This window comes from Dromiciops gliroides, chromosome 2, assembly GCF_019393635.1.
Source record: "Dromiciops gliroides isolate mDroGli1 chromosome 2, mDroGli1.pri, whole genome shotgun sequence".
Taxonomy (NCBI): Eukaryota; Metazoa; Chordata; class Mammalia; order Microbiotheria; family Microbiotheriidae; genus Dromiciops; species Dromiciops gliroides.
In genome coordinates, this window is record NC_057862.1 from 514114148 (window position 1) to 514136951 (window position 22804).

Consider the following 22804-nt stretch of genomic DNA (forward strand, 5'->3'; position numbering starts at 1 on the left):
TAAAGTATATTATCTACTATTGTCTACTATTGTCTTTTCTATAACATAGGTAAAATAGCAAGAACCATGTACTTATCTAATAGGTACAATTAAGCTCCTACAATATCGATTCTCCCTTTTAAGCAAAGGTTTAACCAAAGGTCCACAATCTCTGATTTCCTAGAAATTCAGTAATTAAAGCAAACCTCAAGAGCTCCCTTTCAAACATAAGTTTGAAAGTTTAGCTTACTCCCTCTAAAATATGTCTGGCAACTTAATAAAAATCAGTCACTTTAAAATGGAGCATTTTGCTGAAAATAAAATGGAAGTGATATGATCTGAGATGCATAGCCTTTAGTTATTAATAGTAAAGCTATCATGCTATTTGAAATTATAGGTTTTGGAGTCCAAATGAAAAATGGATACTGTGGAGAATAGAATAGAAAAAAGAATCATAGCTATGGTTAAAGAAAAGGCAGTCTAAGACAAAGCAAGTTTCATGGTATCTTCTCCCTTCTTCTGTATTCCTTTGGTAAAACAGAGCACCCCAATGTGCTCTTAGCAGGACTTATTGCTTTTGCCTACTTTATATTCTACTCACTCAACAATTTCCTAAAAACAAAATCATGATAAATACATTCTTTCAATTGTCTTGATAATATGTGATACTGTGTAGACTGAAAGGAAAATTCAAAATAGGAAAAAAGTATATAAGGCATCATCTTGCTTATTTGTATGGTTGGTTTTGGGCCTTGAGTTCTCTCAGCTTAAACCTAGGATTGGCCATGTTCTAGAAGCTTTTTGTATGTCTGGCCTATCTCTTTATAATTGAAGCTTGTTATAAGTTCTTTTTGAAAGAAAAATTCTAATTGTTTTTGATATGAAACAAAACATAACAGCACAAAGTTACCCAATGGATTGTACCAAAAGGGAAAATGTGGATAGAAGGTGTACATTACCTGACTTTTAAATTGCCCTGCTGTGGCTGTCCATCATAAATGGATAAAATATCAAAATCCTCTTCAAGAGCAAATGTATGAAATGACAATTGTATCCTATTCCGTTCTCCAGTGATAATGATCCATGTGCAGTTGGCATAGTTTGGATAGCCATGAGGAAATCCTGGGCTTTCAATAGTACCATTGGGACCCTGGACTAATCCTCCACAGTTTTGACCTAAAAGAAAAAAGAAAAAAAAAAAGACCAATGTCATTGTAGCCCATTTATATTACATGCTATTTTTTATATTTTAATGCCTCAATTGTTTTATTTAGCTTAAATAACTATATTGTATTCATTATTTATAGATACAGAAGGATCTTTGATTTTGAGTTTGTAAGAAATGTTTGAATTATCTCCAAATACATTGAGGACAACCTATGCTTAACCTAATAAATCTTGGAAAATTGCCTCAGGCACATAAATGTTAAGTAATTCAACTGAGGTCACATAGCTATTAAGTATGAGACAAGATTTGAACCCAAGTCCTTCTTGACACTAAGTTTATATCTCAATCCACCATTTTAATGAGTCCTACATTCTGCTTTTTGTTATATAGTTATTACTTAATTCAGGATTACAGCTTCCACTTATAACTATTAAGTTTTGTAGACAGAGATGAAAGGACACAGGGATCAAAGGTGAAAACAAAGAAAATGATGAGTGAAAATGTAGACACAAAATCTTTAAAGTCACAGATTCCTCAAATGTTAAAGCTGGAAGCTACCTTAGCAAATATTCTGTTGCAGCTCTTGACACTAATAATGTTGAGAGTCCTGGATTAGAATATTATCATGTCCTACCAGAAGTGTTATTTATTCAACTTTAGGATCATTAGTTTAAAAAATGAATAACATATTTTCAATTCACCATCCATTACATTCATTACTTTGTGATAGGTAATGCTAGCAAACAAAAGCAGATTTTTTAAAAGGAGTATAAATTCTTTAAGGGCATGTGTTTGTTTGTTTCTCACCTTCTCTTTGCATCTTCAGCACATAGCTCAGTGCATAGAGTAGGTTGTGGTCAATATTAATTGAATTACAATGTAGTATAAGTGGATTCATGAACTCAAGTATCTTGTTGGAAAAAGTAGACATATATTCAATAGTAAAACAGAACAATGTATGATCAATTGCCAAACTATGGTACAAATAAGGCTTCTAGATGGTACAGTGGATAGTGCACCAGACCTGGAGTCAAGAAGACTCATCTTCTTGAGTTTAAATCAGGCTTCAGACACCTACAATCTGAGTGACATTGGGCAAATCACTTAACCCTGTTTTCCTAAGTTTTTTCAACTATAAAATGACCTGGAGAAGGAAATTACAAACTGCTACAGTATCTTTGCCAAGAAAACCCCAAATGGGTACATGAAGAGTTGGAACAACTGAAAAATGCTGAACAACAGGAATTATATAAACAGTAACTATAATCATGAAGTGTTTAACACATCTCCTACTGAATGTAAGGTAATATAATCGGTACTGAGAGGGATATTTTAAAGGATACATAGGTTCATGAGGGTAGGAACTTTTCCACTGAAGGAAATAACAGCCGCTCCAATACTTTATCAAACTATGCATTATCCATGTTTTAACATAAATCCTCCATAGATGATATATCAAATATTCCTTAGGCCTTCTTCTGGTCTCTTTAATATTTCTGCATCATCAAGATACTACTAAGGTTGTCTTTTTATGAGTTCTTTTTAATTATTGTTAAATAACCAATCAACCACTTTTTTCTTGTTTTAGATATATCTTATTCTACATATTTTGTATACATGCAGATATAATTGGGTGTGTTTTATGCATATGTAACATTAGATAATAGTTTGAGAGACTCATGTTCATATGAATGTATAATATTTAGATCACATTCTACCCCACTTTTTTTTGCTCAAGAACAGTTGTTCTTGATGATATCTTTTTATATTTTACATGTTTCAAAAAATCATCAAGCAACTATCTACAGAAATTTAAGGGAAAATACCCCAAACATGTGAATAACTGTGGCTTCTTGAATTCAATCAACCAATCAATAAATGTTTTTTTTTAAAGAACCTACTATATGCCAGGCACTCTGATAAAAACTGGAAATATAAAAAGAGTAAAAAACCAGTTCTTGCTCTCAGGAAGCTTAAAAACAAGGTATATGTGACATAAATAGGTGATAATTAAAAGAGTAAATAGGGATTAGGAAATGCTTCCTGTAGAAGGTGGAATTTTAGTTAGGATTTAAAGGAAGCCAGGGATCTCAGTAGGAAGAGTTGAAAAAGGAGAATATTTCAGGCAAGGGGGATAGACAGCTAAAATACCTGGAGGTTACAGATGGAATATCTTATTTTTTGAATAGCCATGAGGCCAGTATCCTTGAATAGCACATATTGGGTAATAAGGTTTAAGAAAAGTGGGAAGAAAAAAAAAAAGAAAAGTGGGAAGGTAGGAGGGGTTTAGGTCATGATAGGTTTTGAATGCTAAAAAGCATATGGATTTGATCATGCAAGAAATAAGGAGCCACAGGAGTTTATGGAGTAGGAGGCTGGCATGGTCAGACTTTTGTTTAGAAAAATCACTTTAGTAGCTGAAGGGAAGATGAACTGGATGAGGAGAAACTTGGAATTATAATTTTTAAATCATCAGATGATGAGATCATACACTACACAGGTGTCAGGGGAGAAAAGGTATAAGAGAGATGTTCTAGAGGTCAAAATGACTGGCCTTGACAATAACTTGGCAGTGAGGGGAAGGGAGCTTAGATAGTGAGGACTACAGGATAACTCTTAGGTTGCAAGCCTGAGGGGTAATGAGTTCTCTTTTGGACATGTTTAGCTTAACATGTCTACTAAACATCTTATCTGGAATTCTTATAAAGTAAGTGAAATCAGCTAGACCTTGAAGATTAGAAAATATTTGGATAATCCAAGAAAAAATTCTATAATTTTCAGGTTGGAATTAATAACAGGAAAATATAAATTGATCAGTAAATGTCAGGTATGCCACGCAAAGTACTTAATATCAGAGATTTATAAAAGGTGGTATTATTATCCTCATTTTATAATTGAGGAAATAAATGAGATACTAAATGACTTACTCAGGATTATACAGGTTGGAAGTATTTGAGGTGACATTTTGAAGAACTTTATTCTTCCTGTCTCCATGTCCAATGATCTATTTACTATACCACTTTTCTCCCTTAATAAATTCTTGGAGATTTCAGAGACACTGAAAAGTTAAGTAACTTATGCAGGGTCATACAGCTAGTAAGAGTGAATTCCTGTGTTTTTTTTTTTTTACTTCAAGTATATTAATATGTCTAAATTGCATCTAGGTTTTGAATGTAGGTCATAAATGAATGTTCATTGATTGAAAATTCTCATCATTGTATCTCCTTGCTAAGCACAGTGCCTAGAACATAATTGGTGCTTAACAAACTTTCTTTGAATAATTTGCTATCTAACTGAATTGTTTCTTAGCACCATATGGCTGTATCTACATGAGCTCAAAAAGTTTTTGAGATTTGAGTATTTTGTGATGATTGTAAGCAGTATAAGCATTTCAACACAAGTGTTATCCCTATAGTTATTGTTAAACTGAGAAGAGAAAATTATTTCAGGCTATGTTATATATTTTTATAAACATTTCACACCAGTAGGTCTCAGTGAGCCTAAATCTTTCATGATAATACTGTAAAACGCTTGTGGGAGTTTGCTAAATCTTAATAAAAGAGATTTAATAAAAGGGATTTGCTGGTTTAAAACCAAAGAACTAATAAGTAACCCATTTTCCACTAAATTTAAATCTAACAATAACACTATAACAAGTAGATATTAAAGCTGTGGGGTTTTGAAAGGTCTTTAAAGGAAATAGCTTTTCTCGTTTATCTAGCAATTGCTTCACAGTAAATCAAAACAGTAAAGACATGATCATAAATTTGTAAGAAGGAAAAAATATAAATTCATCAGTAAATGTCAGCTGTGCCATGCAAAGTAGTTACCATAATAGATCCATTGTAAAGAGTGCTTTCTCACAGGGTAAATTATTTCTGAGGAGTAACATTTAAGGTACATGTAGAGCTCAAAGTAGAATGAAGAATTGTGCAGAAAGAATCAAATTTATACTAAGCTAAACTACCACAATAACCCCAATAATAATAGCTAGCATTTGCAAAGTTCTTTGAGGTTTGCAAATTGCATTCCATGTGTTATCTCATCTGATCCTCACAATAACCCAGTCAAGAAGTTCCACACTATTATCCTCATTTTAGGGATGAGTAATCTAATACTCAGAGAGTTTAAATGACTTCCTCAGGGTCATCTAGCTAGCACATGTCTAAAGCATGATTCAAAATAACTCAGATTTGCAGTATGGAATTATCTAAACTTCTCAGCAAGACTGAACTAGGAGTAATAGAAAGTGTCAAAGGGAAAATTTAAGATCATTATAAGAAAAGAGAGAATAGAAGATATCTTTTCACTGTGGATCTTGAAAGAGAAACTTTAATACATGTTTTCAGAAATGTTGTAGAAGGGACTCTTGTTCATGTTTGACTAAATGGTTAATAATGATATTAATAATTATTATAATTAATACCTAACATTTACATAATGCTTATTATGTGCTAGGCCCTACACTAAAATTTTTGTAATTGTTATTTCATTTGATATTCACAATATTACTAGGAGGTAGGTGCTAGTAGTATTATCTGTGTTTTACAGATAAGGAAATAGGGGTTAAGTGACTTGCTCAGAGTCAAAATGGCTAGTAGGTCTAGGATCAGACTTGAATTCATGCCTTCCTAACTTCAAGCCCACACTCTATCCACTGCACTACTTAACCACCATTTGCCAAAGTTGAGATTTTTGTGGCTCTTTGTATCATTTTTGTATTTTCAGATTTATAAATAGTGTTACTGTTCTCAAAGCTGAGCCCAAGATGTCTACATGAAGACTGGACTTTTTCTCAAAATGTCTTTTCTTGTTGTTTCATACAATGAATAAGCTTAATTTCTTTCTTTCTTTTTTTTTTTTTTTAGTGAGGCAATTGGGGTTAAGTGGTCCAATTTCCCTTCTTAAGATCAGAGATTGAAGGAAAGATTAACCAGTATAGGTCTCTGATGCTGTTTCCCATTTCCTTCTCTGCTGGATGTATAGGCATAACTCTCCTCTTATCCTCTGGAAAGAGGTGAACTATAGTCCCCCTGGACATGCATTGTGTAGACTATTACCATGGAATTAATTTGTACTCTTCTTTGAAAATGAAATAAGAATTAAAAAAACACACTCCTACAATATTAAAAATTTATTCTTTGTACAAGTCAACCAAAATTCACCAAAAGTTTTTAATGCCTCATAAACTAAAGAAAATACTCAGCACAAAAAAATATGTAGTGAAACACTGATCATAAAAGGCATGTTATAAAAATATTCAATGAGTCCTTAATGTGCATTTGGTGCTCAATCACCAATAATTCAAAAAGTCCTTACATACATGGCTCTCTTCTAGGCACTAGAAAAAAATAGTAAAGTTTAGCATTCTAATTAGTCTTAGAGAGGGAAGACATGTACATGTATGTATATATATAAGATACAAAGCATATACAAGATAACCATAGAGGCTAAAATATGAAGTGAAATCCTCAACTAATAAAATAGGAGAAAGGAATGCTTAAGAAGCCTTGAGGAGAAAGGACTTCCATTTCTGAAGAGCTACAAGATGGAAGACTGAATATTTTCCCTTGATCCTCATGGAATCTTAAATCTCTTCAAAACAGAAATTATGCACTAAAGGTAAAGCAGTTCAGCCATCTCCATGGTAGAATTGAAGAGCATAGGGAGCAAGATAATATACCAAGACAGGATATCATGTGTATGTAGAATAGAATTGTAGCACTCCACAAAGCCTGAAGGAAAGAACTTGACATATATCCAGTGTCAGTACACCTAAAAGTTATTTTGGGCAGAGTTTTAACTTGGTAAATCATGAATTGTTCTGGTTAAAAAGAAATTGAGATGCTTTGAGATTCATACATCAAGGTACTCACTATTTAGAGGGAAGGATGACAGAAAGTGAGAAATATGAGAAAATAAGGGGGGAAAGACTAAATTTACTAAAGATCTCAGAAAGAAATCAACTCAAATACCTTGAAAATAAATAGATAAAGCAAAAGGGAGAAAAATTAATACAGGAAGAAAAAGGCCTCAAATCTAATAAGCAAGTTTAAACATCTGTTAACATATATACTGAAAAACAAAGAAAAAATAATCCAACACTTGGTGAGACAGGACCCTGTGAAATGTGAGAACATGAGACTACAACAAAATATTCTTGAGCAGCAAAAAAATGAAATAAGAATTATGAGAGCAGATTTTATACCCTCTCCTGGACAAATAATGGGCAAAATAGGAAAAAATAGAATCTGTGATAGCAAGTCTAATATTAGAAAGAAAAGAGAGAACAATACATTGAGATTGCAAAATTATAATCATAATAGACCCTTTAAAAAGGAAAAATAACATTAAAAGGAAATATACTGGCTAGAGTCAAGATGGCAGAATAAAGACAGGGATTCACCCGAGCTCTCCCAAATTCCCTTCCAAACAATGCTAAAATAATGCTTTAATATATTCTGGAGAGGCAGAACCAACAAGAGGACAGGGTAAAATAATTTTGCAGCCCAAGACAACTTAGAAGGGGGAGGGGGGAAGTTTTGTGACACTGGAGTGAGAGTGTAGTACAATCCAGCACAGGCCACTCCCAGTAAGCAAGAGGCAGGTCTTTGGGGTATGCACATTAGAGGGGATGACTTGAGAGCTCTTAGTCCACAGATAGTAGTGGGGGCAGACAATTATTCAAAAGAAGATTACAGGCAACCCTTTTCCAGAACTGGGAGTAGGAGTCTGTTGCATTGCCCACATGCCATTTTTGGTCATAATTCCAGAATAAGGAGCAGTACTACTAAGAGAAGGAGACCATGGTCACAGTTTCAGGGCTGAAAGAAGTGCATATGGTCACTCACAGACCAGTTCAGAGGCCAAAAAGTAGGTACCACATGTCCTCAGATCATACCTCCTTGGAAGAACTGAAAACTTACAGAATCTCAGAACTAGCTCTGAAAACAGCAGAATTCAAAACTTGAAGCTTGGGACATCCAACCTCCTTCCACCCCAGGAGCAGAACTCAACATTAACATAAAGGTAAAAGGCAAGAAATGGTTTTGAAAAATGAGCACATAACAATATCAAAATAGCTACAAGCAAAGCCTCAAAGGACAAAGAGGATGTGAATTAGTCTCAAGCCAAAAAACAAATTCTTGGAAGAGCTGAAGAGGGATTTTAAAAATCAATAAGGGAGGTAGAGGAAAGTTGGGAAAAAGCAATGAGAATGTTTCAAGAAAAAGTCAACACACAAATCCTGAAGAAAATAACACCCTAAAAAACCAAAAAACCAAAAAACAATAAAACAAAACAAAAACCAAACAAAACAAAACAAAAAACCAAACAAAGCAAGAGTCACTTATCCAGTGAAATTTGAGAATAATCATTCAGGGGGAAAATAAACTTTTAATGAAATAGAATACTTTCAAGCATTTCTGATGGAAAGAGCAGAGCTAAATAGAAAATTTACTTTCAAATGCAAGACTCCATAGAAGTATAAACAAGTAAATAGGAAAGAAATCATAAGGAATTCAATAGGGTTAAACTATTTATACTCTACATGGGAAAAGAATATTTATAACTACAAAGAGCTTTATCATTATTAGGGTAATTAGAAGTAATATCCATAGACAATAGGGCATGGGTGTAAGTTAAGTATGATGGGATGATATCCAAACATTAAGTTAAGGGGTGAGAAAAAAAGGGATTCACTGGGCTAATAGACAAAGAAAAGGTAAATTGGGGTGTTATCTTACATAAAAGAGGAATGTGGGGGCAGCTACGTGGCACAGTGGATAGAGCACCAGCGCTAGATTCAGGAGGACCTGAGTTCAAATGTGGCCTCAGACATTTGGAACTTACTAGCTGTGTGACCCTGGGCAAGTCACTTAACCCTTATTGCCCCTCAAAAACAAACAAACAACAACAACAAAAAAGATGAATGCAAGAGTTTTTAGAATGAATGTGAAAAAATGAGGGTGTGGGAGACAACACTTAAACCTTACTCTCATAACAACTGGCTCAAAGAGGGAATAATACACACTTAGCTGGGCATAGAAATGTCTTATCCTAGAGGAAAATAGAAGAAGAGGGGATAAAGAGAAAGGATGGTGGTAGAAGGGATGGTAAATAGGGGAGGTGGTAGGTAGTCAAAAGCAAAATACTTTTAAGGAGGAAATGGGTGAAAATAGAGACAAGAATGAATGGGGTATGGGGAAAGCAGGGTAGAGGGAAATAAATAGTAATTATAACTTTGAATGTAAATGGGATAAAGATACCCATAAAATAGAAGGAAATAGCAGACTGGATTAAAAACTAGAATCTGACAATGTATTGTTTACAAGAAACATACTTGAAGCAAAGCAACAGGCAGAGAATAAAGTTAAGAGACTAAAGTAGAATGTATTATTCTTCAGATGAAGTAAATAAAGCAAGGAAAACAATCATAATCCAAAAGTAAAAGCAAAAGTAGATCTAATTAAAAGAGAAAAACAAGAAAACTACATCTTGCTAAAATGTACCATACACAATGAAGCAAGATCAGCTTTAAATATATCTGCATCGGGGCGGCTAGCTTTTGCTAGCAGGATTCAGGAGGACCTGAGTTCAAATCTGGCATCAGACATTTGACACTTCCTAGCTGTGTGACCCTGGGCAAGTCACTTAACCCTCATTGCCCCACAAAAACAAAGAAATATATGTATCAAATGGCATACAACCAATTTTTTTAAAAGAAAAATTAATTGAGTAAAAAAAAGGAAATGGGCAGTAAAACTACACAAGTGGTGGACCTCAACTTTTTTGCTCTGAACTTGAAAAATATAACCAAAAATATATATAAGAAAAAAATTAAGGAGGTGAAAAGAATTTTAGAAAAGTTAGATATGAAAGACCCCTGGAAAAAATTGAATCAGAATAGAAAGAATATACCTTGTTCTTAGTGTGGCATGTACACAAAAATTGACCATGTATTTTGGCATTAAAGACCTCACAACCAAATGCAGAAAAGCAGAAATATTAAATACATCCATTTCAGATTATAATGGCATAAAACTACATTAAATAAAAGGCTACAGAAACATGAATTAAAATTATTGAAAACTAAATAATCCAACACTAAAGAATGTATGAGTCAAAGAGCAAATTATAGAAACAATAATTTCATTACTTAGAATGACAAAAATGAGATAACATTACACAATTTATGGGATACAGCCAAAGCAATAACTAGAGGAAAATGTATACCTTTAAACAGATCAATACATTCAATATGGAACTAAAGAAAAAATAGATAAAAATAGATTAAAAAAATAAATTAAAAATTCACAAACACCAAATTGGAAAGCCTGAAAATCAAAAAAAGAGATTTAAAAAATTCCATGTAAGAAAACCATTGGACTAATAAATATAAAAGATGATTTTATTAAAAAATCCAATAAAATAGATAAACCATTGGCTAATTCTATTTTTAAGAAAAGAAAGAAATCCAAATTACCTGCATCAAAAAACGAAAGGGTGAAATCACCATTAAAAAGAATTAATTAAAGAAATTATTAGGAGCTATTTTGCCCTATTATGTGCTAATGAATATGACAATTTAAATGAAGAGGATGAAACATTATAAAAAAAACCCATAAATTCCTCAGATTAGGAGAAGAGGAACTAGGATAGATAAATAATGCTATCTTGGAAAAGGAACTTGAACAAGCCATTAATGAGCTCCCTAAAAAACAAACAAACAAAAAAACCACCAGCACCAGATGAATTCACAAGTGAATTCTACCAAACATTAAAAAAAAACACACAATTATTTCCAATACTATATGAACTATTTTGAAATAATAAGCAAAGGAAGAGTCCTGCCATATTCCTTTTAAAACACAAACATGGGGGCAGCTAGGTGGCGCAGTGGATGAAGCACTGGCCCTGGATTCAGGAGGACCTGAGTTCGAATCTGGACTCAGACACTTGACATTTACTAGTTATGTGACCCTGGCCAAGTCACTTAACCCCCATTGCTCCACAAACAAAACAAAACAAAACAAAACAAACAAACAAAAAATGAAAAAAACACAAACATGATGCTGATGCCTAAACCAGGAAATGCAAATACATAGAAAAAACTGTAGACCAATTTCAATGATGAATACTGATTCAAACATTTTAAACAAAATACTAGCAATCAGGTTACAGAAATATAACACAAAGATCATACACTATGACCAGGTGGGATTTATATCAAAAGTGTATGGTTGATTTACAAAACTATCAGCATAACTGACCACATCAATAATAACACCAGCAAAGTAATTCTACAATTGATAAATGGTCAAAGGTTATGAGGTTATGTATGAACAGACAATTTTAAGACGAAGAAATCAAAGCTACCTATAGTCACACAAAAATACTCTAAATCACTATTGATTGGAAAAACTGAAAATTAAAACTACTCTGAGTTACCCCATTTATACTTATCAGCTTGACTAATATGACAGAAAAGGAAAATGACAAATGTCGGAAAAATGGGGATAATTAAGACACTAATGTCAGTGAAGCTGTGATCTGATCTAATCATTTTAAAGAAAAAACTTTGGAATTATGGCCAAAAGGTGATAAAACTGTGCATACCCTTTGTTCCAGGAATAATACTACTAGGTCTTTATTTCACTATGAGAACAAATAAATAAGATAAGTACCCATACGTTCAAACATATTTCTAGTAGCTCTTTTCGTCGTGGCAAAGAAGTGGAAAATGAGAGGATGCCCATAGATTGGGGAATGACTGAACAAGTTATAATATATGATAGTGAAGGATTGTCATTCTGCTATAAGAAACAAAGAGGAGGTCGATTTCAGAAAAAACCTGAGAAGGCTTATCTGAACTTAGGTAAAGTAAAATGAAAAGAACCAGGAGAACACATACAGAACAATATTAGGTGATGGTTAACTACATGCTTTAGCCATTCTCAGAAATACAATGATCTAAGACAATTCTGAAGGACTCATGGTAAAAAAATGCTATCTACCTCCATAGAAAGAATTCATGGCATCTGAATGTATATAGAAGAAAACTAATTTTTAAACTTTATTTTTGTTATTTTTTTTGGGGGGGGTCTATATTTCCATTCACAACATGACTAATATGCTAATATATTTTACATGATTGGACATGTATAACATATCAAATTGCCTTCCTTTGATGGATTAGGAATGACAGAGAGGAAGGGAGATAATTTGAAATTGAAAATTATAAAAAAAATGATAAAATTGTTTTTACATATAAATGGAAAAATAAAATATCTAAATATAAATAAAAAACAAAAGGAAAATATATGTACAATGTAAGCAAAATATCCTAATCTCAAAGACAGGATGTATACAGATCACCTAAGGATCATAGGTCTCACAGAAGAATATGTTGAGGGAAAAATCAACACTATAATGAAAAACACAATAGAAGAGAACTACTAAAAACCTCTGAATATGAAAAATCAAATACCCACTTTAAAAAATTCATAGATTACCTCTTTTAAAAAAGCTGTAAACTCTAAAGTCATAAGGATGAAATTTAGCAATTCAATTCAGGATAAGTACATTCAAATAAAAAGAAAAGGAAATTCAAATAACATGACTATTCTGCACTTAGAAGAAAACCAAGTATAAAATGGAACAAAGTACAATGGAAATCAGAATGCAGTTCAGGGTTACCTACTCCCTAAATTGAAACTTTATCCTAGATGAAAAAAAAATGGATGTTCAATAATAAAGTGTTTTTGGAAATATTTTTTAAAAGAAAAAAACAACTGAAAAGCTTATTTGCCTCTTTAACACACCAAACAACAGAAATACAGAAAAAGCGAATACTTATATTTGTTAGATGATTTCAACCATGTTCTTAATATTCTCTCTATAAATAAAATAAAATTTGAAACTAGTTTTACACATATTATAAACACCTTCAAGATTTGCCCTTTGTAGAAACAGGTATCATGAAGAGAAGGTTGGATTCTGATTTTTTTGTGTGTGCTTTTTTGTTTGTTTGTTTGAGGGTTTTTGCAGGGCACTGAGGCGTAAGTGACTTGCGGAAGATCACACAGCTAGTATGTGTCAAGTGTCTGAGGCCGGATTTGAACTCAGGTCCTTCTGAATCCAGGGCCGGTGCTTTAGCCACTGCACTGCCTCGCTGCCCCTGAATTCTGATTTAGCCTTTTAATGACCTCGAGCCAGTCCAAGATTCTTTCCATACCTATGTTTCCCCTTTGTAAATAAAAGGATTAGACTGTTAATATCCATTCTGAATATAAGCCTATGATTTGATGGCCTTAATTCTTGAATTCCTGACATATATTGTCTAATAGGTGGTTTCATAGCTGGTGAAAAAAAATTACAAAAATATTAATTAATATATTTATATCAACCTAAACAGAGGGAAAGAATAGCATGCCACAGGGATTGGTATTAAATATTATAAAATTCACCATTTTTATGAAATAGTTGGATGATAGGAAAGGTAAGCCTAAAAAATATTGAGTCAACAAAACCACCATTAATGTCCTTAATCTCTGTAATAGGGTTCATACTGTATAAAATAGGTTCATCTTATAAAGCTCAAGCTTATAAAGTTCAAGAAGTCTTTATATCTTAAAAGAACTATTGGGACAGCTAGGTGGTGCAGTGGATAGAGTACTGGCCCTGGAGTCAGGAGGACCTGAGTTCAAAACTGACCTCAGACACTTGACACGTACTAGCTGTGTGACCCTGGGCAAGTCACTTAACTGCAATTGCCTCGCAAAAAAATAAATAAATAATGAGCTAAAAAGAACTATTATAATAATCTCCTAAGTGGTCTATCTGCTTCTAATATCTTGCACTTCTTAATTCATATTCCTAAGAGATAGCAAAATGTGAAATCCTTACCATTTAATTTCTTTATCCTCTAAGTATCAGTGGCTTCTATTACCTCTGGGATAAAATGCAAACTTGTTTTTGGGGCATTTTGGGGGCAATTAGCTCCAATCAATCTTTGCTTACTGCTGACACATCACTTTTTCTTCTTGTACATTGTTTCAAAATGTTATACTCATGTGCAATCTTATAAATACAACCTCCATAAATTTTCACAAATTCTACTCCTTGCTTATAACGCTCTCCTTCCCTACTTTCCTGCCTCCAGTAATGTCTAATCCCCAGTTCTCTTTAAGACTCAACTCATGTAAGAGCCCATAGTTGGCTTCTGATACATCAAATTATTGGTGTTTTGTCTATCCCAATCCGCATTTACTTTGCATTTACCCTGTATAAATTTGCATCTACTTATCTGCATACGTGCTGTTTATCTTTCCCTTCTCTCTCTGTCCCCCAATCCCAGTAGAATTATATCCTTTAAGTAAGGTAGGAATTTTTTCTCTTGTTCTCTTGTATCCTCACTACTAGGAGGCATATGTATATCAATACTTCAGATCTAGGGTTTCATTCATTTGGGGAATTTCTAGTCCCAATTCACTCTTGTACATGATTTGCAACCGATAGTGTTATAGTTAGACCTGGCAAACTGAGAGTTTAAGTAACAAAGTATCCTTTCTGATAGCTTGAACAGATTATAATATAAAACCATTTGATCTAGCTTTATTTCACAACCCCACATGCGGCATACTAGTGGACTAGCATGATTCTTTTGTCATTGCAGGGATCTACATGACACGGAATGACACCTACAGCACTTGCAAATGCCCTCATACTTTTCTCTTCCCCAGGAATTTTGTCCAGTTCTAGCCCAACTAACAATCACAGTATTCAATTCTTTGAGGGGCAGCTAGGCGGCACAGTGGATAAAGCACCGGCCCTGGATTCAGGAGGACCTATGTTTAAATCCAGCCTCAGACACTTGACACTTACTAGCTGTGTGACCCTGGGCAAGTCACTTAACCCACATTGCCCCACCAAAAAAAATTCTTTTGAAAGCACATAGCTTTTATTCACTCAATATAGACTGCTCATCTACTTGTTGAGTGTTTCCTTGTTGTCATTGCAGTCTCATTCAGTTAGCATATTAAACCAAATCTATTGTCTTTGACATATTTCTCTCTATGTAACTAGTAGAGCTGGTAGTGTTGTCACTAATCACTGTATTATATGCATTTTCCTTTATGACATTCCAAATTTAAAATGAGCCACTCTTTCCAAGGTAGGCATGTTTAGCTGCTTACAATTTGTTTTACCTACATTTTATTGGTATGATTTTGGTGATTTTGTTACTTAATATACACAAAAAATATTTTAAGTCCATGAAGCTTGAAATGGTTCTATATATATTTTTTTTCTAGTGAAAAGGACCTTATGTCCATTCATGTCTACAATTCTTAATGAGGAATATTCTGCATAGCACATTTTGGTAGCAGAAGTCCTTTTTTTTTTTTTTGAGTGGTGGGTTCAGATCTGTGATATCATTTATATAAAGAATTTCCTCAGAGGAAACCCTTTGTACCAATTCAAATAAGCAACTTCTCTGAAGCTTATAACATTAGAAAATTTACCAGGGATGCTAAGAAGATTAATGACTTGGCCAGGTTTACATAGGTATAACAATTGAGAATTGAGACTAGAATCCGTCCTTTAGAGGTTGAGATAAACTATCTACTATGCCACACATGCTCATACCATCATGTCTATTATAAATTTGAATTTATAGAACTTCATTGTTTTCTTTATTATTTTATTTAGCATAGACTCCTTTTCTAATTATTCTAAGTTTATAGATTCTAATTTTCTGACCATTAATGTAATGGTATTGCTTTAATTACTTTGCCATTGCCTGGAAGAAAGTGAAGCAGAGAATCACTTTAGATTGCTAGAAAGTGTCATTTAATTTGTCTTGCTTTTAGTATAGTATATGACATAATACATCACATATATATATATATATGAATATGTATATATACATATATATTTGTGAAAAGTGAATATTTAATTTTTTTCACTGGCTTATTGAAGTCAAAATAAGTCAAACTAATATTGTAATTTTTCAGCAGTCCATGATAAGAAGACCTACAGACACAATCTTAAGGGAAGTATTTTTAGTTCTGACACTTGTAAGTATTTACAATAATGAATAAGAGGTTTTTGATCCAGTGGGAAATTCACAATGAACAGTGACAGCAAGATTTCAAGTGTATGGTACAGTATAAGAGGTTAGGTTAAATATTTAGCCTACTACTTTTAATATTAAAAAATGAAAGTTCATGTGTGAAAATTCCATAGCTTTAAAATGTGTATTGGGCCATCCATTCAAGACTGAAAGGGGTGATGTTTTATGGAATGATTCAAAGGGCACATTTGATTAATTGTCAAGGGTTAAAAAGGAGGCTTAAATGTCATTTCCATAAAAATGATGAAAGTTGACTTTTGGTAATGAGTTAGATTCTCTAGACATATGAGTTTGTAGAAGGTGCTTATATCATTTGCACTGTCACTTCATTTGGCTCCTAGCTATAACAGATCAGGCCTTTTTCCCCCTGTGAGTTGCTTTACAATAATACTTAGGGGAAATGATCCCTTGAATAAAACTTATTTCAATATTTTAAGGATATGTTATTGTTTTACTGTGGTTATTCCTACAACCAATGCAAATCACAAATTTGGGAATTTGATCAAATGTTTTTCACTATTACTGTATAATAGCAATAATAATATAAATAAAAATGATGATGACAATTATTTTCACCAAGTATCTTATTCATGACCCACAGTAATAGAATCTGGGGTGAACAAGTCAGGTGATAAGGCAAGAAACTCAGCAAGAGACTTCAAACCTTGAAATCCAAAGTTATTTGGGGGTGAAGATCATAGGACATTAGCTCAAGAGAGGATATAGATTCCTGAGAACTACCCAAAGCCACATTGTATGTGAAGCTAACACCTGAAGAGAGAAGAGGATGATTCTCAATATTGAAGCGATTCCCATTAATGCCTGTACAGGTCTTTATGCTCTCCCAGGTGGTACTACCCTGAAATTTTCACCCCAAAGGGGCTTCATATACAAGGATTTGAGGTTTTTCTATGAGAATTCTGTTCCTCATTACTTTCACCCAGCTTAGAATCCAACCTTTGTTACCTTGCGTTGGCCTTCACATTCGTGACTTCAATGCAAGCCAATGAGATGGCCCAATAATAGGATTTTTAGTGTCATCAATGATCCTTTGAAAGGAGGTGGTAGAGGTGGAAGTTGTAGGTGTGGACAACATGGGGGGTGGTCATTTCATTTTACCCCTAGACATATATATACATAACAAATTTATAACAAGAAAGGCCAGCCATCTGATTTCATGAAATGGGCACCATAGAATTGTGTCCAGGGAGCAAATGCTCAGGGAATTTGAAAGCAGCCAATGAAGATCCAAGTTTATATGGGAAGACTAAAAGGATATGCATAATTATATATTTTTTCATAATTTATGTACTTCATATATGTAATATTGTGTTCATTAGTGTATTACTATGTTATGTGAATGCTATAAGATACTAGATACTTGTCCCTATGATAGGGGTGGTTGCCTCAAATAGGGAAAAAGGTGTTTAATAGGAATATTTATTTATGGGAGTAATTAGTAATAATTGCAGCAGAAATGGTAGTTTTAATCAGTAATACTTGGAGCTTTTGAATTGGCTAAATTCTTGATATCATCATACAGTATTTCCATGGCTGTTTGTCCAATGGAAATGTAACGATTGGAATGCCGCCACCTGCTGGAGACTTACTGTAGGAAACCTCCACCATGAGGAGAAGACCTCTGAGGGCAAGGCCATGCTGCTTTTCTTTGGCATCAGGAAGTGATGTTTGCTTCTGGATACTGTCTATCAAGACTACCAGCCAATCAACTTGAGGAGTCTCCCATTTCTGGGAGGAGGACACAAAGTAGGAAGTAGACACTGGAAGAGGGGTTCTCTCTCTCTTTTGGTTCCTGACCTTGCCATGGTGGGTCAGATGATAGGGTCTCTTAGAAATAGTAAGATTTTTACCTTTCTCTCTGATCCTAATGCTCTGTAATAAATACTTAAACACTTAAATACTATTGTTTGTAGTTTTGGTACTAGCTAATTTTCAATTGCTTTTTATTCTAGGCTTTTTCTCTTCTCTTCTTTCTTTCCTCAGAACCATTTGCTAATTTTCTCTCTCTTTTCTGCTATTTCCTAACTCACTGTCCCTCCTTAAAACGATATCTTTGTTAGTATTAGTCTATGAATATCTATCTTTCAGGTAGCCTGAGTTAATAATGATTTAACTACATATGGGTAGAAATAATTGTTAAGGAAATACAATGGTCATGAACTGACTGAAATGGATAAAGGGGGACAAGTCAAGAAAGTAGGTGCACAGAGTACTGAAATTAACAAAGCTATTCTTTTCTGTAGATAGAACAGTAAGAAGGGATTCATAGGGCTGAAGAGGAATGACCCAGATCTGGGAGGCAACATGGAATATTGGAAAGAGCCCTAGACATGAAGATAGAAGCCACCTGAAATCCAATCCTATTTTTGGCACTTAATACTCATACAACTACATGCAATTCACCTAACCTCTGTAAATCTGTTTTCTCATACAAAAAGAAGGAATAATATTATTTTCATTGCTTACCTCCCTGAATAGTTGTGAGATTCCCGTAAGATAATGTATGAAACAATGTTTTTAAAAACATTCAAGGCTTATATAAATGTTAGTGATTACTATGGTGAAGTCTTCCCATTACAGATCTAAAATTCTCTCTTAGGCAACAAGTCAGCTATCTAGTGCAATCCATTCAGAGGCAGTGAGGTAGCATAATAGAATATCAGGCCAGTCACCTTCCTGAGTGCAAATCTAGTCTCAGACACTTATTAGCTAGGTGATTCTGGGCAAGTTATTCAACCCTGTTAACCTCAATTTCATCATCCGTAAAATGAGTGGGAAAAGGAAATGGTAAACTACTCCAGTATCTTTGTGAAGAGAATTCTAAATGGGGTCATGAAGAGTCAAAGATAATTGAAATGAATGAATAAAAACAACACCACATTCATTCATTCATTCATAAATACTGAGTTCGTCACATAAATACATGAAACATACATACATACATACACTTACACATACATATACATTATATATATGCAATAATATGAAATCATTCTCTGTTATTTTGCATGATAAACCCTAAAATTTGATAAATTAAATTCTATTTTTATCTAATGTTGTGAAAATGTATAATAATGCATTTTCTTGTATTGATATGATATACCCTAATTTGACTGTGTTTTTATTCCATTGTAGATGTCATTCAAGCTCAGTATCATCTTAGTTGTTTAAAATTCCAGTAAGATGGCTTAATTTATGTCAACATTTCTGTCCATCATCTCATACATGTTAATCATATTCTTTCTAATAGTTAGGGATGACCAAAGACCTGAATTTTTTTAAAAAAAGAATAAGCCATAACTTTCCCCATCAGACTGTCTAAAAAAAATCTTTAAGAAGTGTGATCATGATCATTTGTATTTCTTTTTGCAAATGGTATCCTTATAAAGTGATTTATGAGTTTCATTAAAACTATACAGGGGAGTAGCTAGGTGGCATAGTGGATAGAGCACCAGCCCTGGAGTCAGGAGTACCTGGGTTTAAATCCAGCCTCAGACACTTAACACTTACTAGCTGTGTGACCCTGAGCAAGTCACTTAACCCCAATTGCCTCAATTAAAAACAAACAAACAAACAACAAAAAAAAACTATACAGGATAACAATGCTATTGAAAAAAGTTTGCTCCAATGCTCGTATTCAAAGTGTTACCCTTTAGGCTCAACATTGATTCATTGTAAAAGCTTTCAAATGAAAACATATCTGTCTAAAGCTATTTTCAAAAATATTTTTGACCTTCAATTTAGAATATAAATTCCATAGTTAAAAAAGAATATTGACCAAAAACAAAGGATGATGCCTAACATTGTAGTATGTACCAAGTGGGGGATTAATTAATTTGTTTTTTGATTGATAGAACAATAATCAAGCATTGGAGATTGTAGGCAGTACCATGAAAAGAGAGCTGGATTTTTACTTATTGATCCTAGATTAAAATCCTAACACTAACACTATTCGTGAATTTTTATAATAATAATTTTGATAATAAAAGTACTCCCAGAGTTATTGTGAGAATTAAAAGAGATGATAGTTGTAAAGCATTTAGTATAGTGCCTCACACATAGTAAGCAGTATATAAATATTAGCTATTATTATCTCACACAATATTAAATATTAAGAATAACATTTATTAACATTATTATCATTTCACAAACCATTTATTCCTACAAATATTGCCTTTGAATAATCAAACATGTATCATTATCTCACACACACACACACAAGTATATGAATGTACCATTGTGTCTATTTCTGTGTCTGTGTCTGTGTACAGAGCTCTGGGCCTATAGTCAGGAAGGCCTAAGTTCAAATCTAGCCCAAAATAGTTAGGAATGAAATAGAGAAACAGAAACAGATGTGGAGGGGGGGGTGGTATTTCAAAGTATAAAGATACAGAGATAAGGATAGATATAGATATAAATATAGATATATACATATATGTGTATGTGTGCATATGTACATATAGATACATACATACATACTGTCATGTAGATGCACTGTAAGATTGTCTTTTGATAATATTCTTGGCTCTTAGTGGTTTCATTGTCCCCTTCTAAGGATAAGCCACTTTTAGCTCCATTTAACAAGTTTAATTGAATATACTGGATATCAACCTTTTTTATTACTCAGTAAATTTGCGTGGCCTTATTCCAAAAGCATTTTTGTTGGTTTTTGACCTCACCATTTTCTCTGTAGGAATATCTAGTTAGTCTTGAAACATCAGTCCTGGGTCTATATCCAAAGTACCTGATTTGAATGCTAGTTGTGCCATTTGCTATTTGAGTTACCCTGAGAAAGTCACTTCCCTTATTTTTTTTTTTTGGCCAGGCAATGAAGGTTAAGTGACTTGACCAGGGTCACACAGCTAATAAGTATCAAGTGTCTAAGCCTGGATTTGAAATCAGGTCCTCCTAAATCCAGGTCTGGTGCTTTCTCCACTGTACCACCTAGCTGCCCCCTTTTTTCTTATAGAAGTATATTTTAGTCCTTCTATCATAGTCTGTATTCACATAGCGTGCACGGATACTCTTTCAACTCCCTCCATCCCGCCCCCTCTCTCTTTCTCAGCATGAATAAATAAATGCCAAGAAGACTTGCATGTTTAAGGTCTACATCTGAAACATATTGACTCCGTTACCTTAGAAAAAGGACTTTACTTCTTAGTGCTAGAAATTCCCTATGCAATGAAAATAAAAGATTTAGTTCCCACCCCTCTGCTTTCATGCTTGTAGTAATAAGATCATTTCCAAACTGTTTTGTCTTTGGCTGAACAAGGAATTTACCTAACCAGATACAATATGAAGAAATGTCTATTTGGCTCCAAAATGGCACTATGTATTTTCTCATGTTAGCTGCAAACATAGAATTAACTAGTAGGGAATGTGATGTTAAGTAAATTTCAAGATTTCTAGATCCAATATCACACCCAAATTTGAGGTTTGGTTATCACAGATAAACTGTAAACAGGAATAATAGATGCAGGCTCTCGCAAAGAAACCCATTTGTTCACATGGTAATCGCTAAATTTACAATTATATTAATTTGTGTAATAGTGTTTTAATCAAAGTAGCCTTTTATTAGATGGCAAAATCATGAATATCTCTTCTAAGAAACTAGTCTGAAAATGGAGGCCTAGTGTCTTAGATTGTATAATGATTCATCCTTAGGCATTCAGTAAATATTTTTTGTTGAATTCTAACTACTTAAGTTACCTATATGTAAGACAACAAAATAGCATTGCCTAAGATGAAATAAATATGAAATAGTAAGGAAATAAAGGTATTTACAGTTGTACTCTTCAAACCCCTGCAGGGCTGTTTTGGCATTTGGTCTACTAAAAGATGTCTACTTCAAAGGAATATAACATAAGGCAAGTTCTTTTCTCATAAACACGCTGAAGCTGAGTAATCTTGCTGTCCAGATTGGTAATTAAAACACAGCAAGCTATTTGAAAAATGAGGGAAATGGAGAATAACCAAGTTCTTGATATTAGATAATTGTCTATATTGAATGTTATAATGGGTAACAAGAAAGTAAGTTAGTTTTAGCAAATCAAAAGAGGTATCTAGTCACCTCACTCACAAATTTATAAGCACTTCTAAGTTTGCAAACAAGTATTAGAACTAAATGACAACATCAATGAAAAAATACTAAGAAGTCACAAAAGTCTCTATGAGGCAAAAAGCTTAGCATCGCTAAGGGTCACAATTCCAAAATGTACTTTATTGTATTCTCAGATATCTGTGTCAATGAGTCTGAATATGCATATCTCCTCTAATAAAACAGGTTGTGACACACTTATCTCTTGCCATTCCATGCAAATCTTTTCCTTGTCTTCCCATACATTTACCACAAGATGTCTAACCAATGTACTGAAAGTCAAAATTGAAATAACTTTATTGTTCTTGTTATGATTTGAACCTATGTTTTCATCAATGTATGGGAAATTTAAGCTGGGAATTTTCTCCACCCAAGCAGACTGGCAATTCTGCCACTGCTTAGAGTT

General features: G+C 33.6%; 1 protein-coding gene across 1 annotated transcript in view; it reads right to left on the reverse strand.

Moving 5' to 3' along the window:
* CSMD1 (CUB and Sushi multiple domains 1) overlaps nucleotides 1–22804 on the reverse strand; it is a 2580735-nt gene that overhangs the window by 2163071 nt on the left and 394860 nt on the right. The window contains 1 exon segment of the mRNA XM_043985743.1: nucleotides 939–1155. Coding sequence (XP_043841678.1) covers nucleotides 939–1155 — 217 coding nt within the window.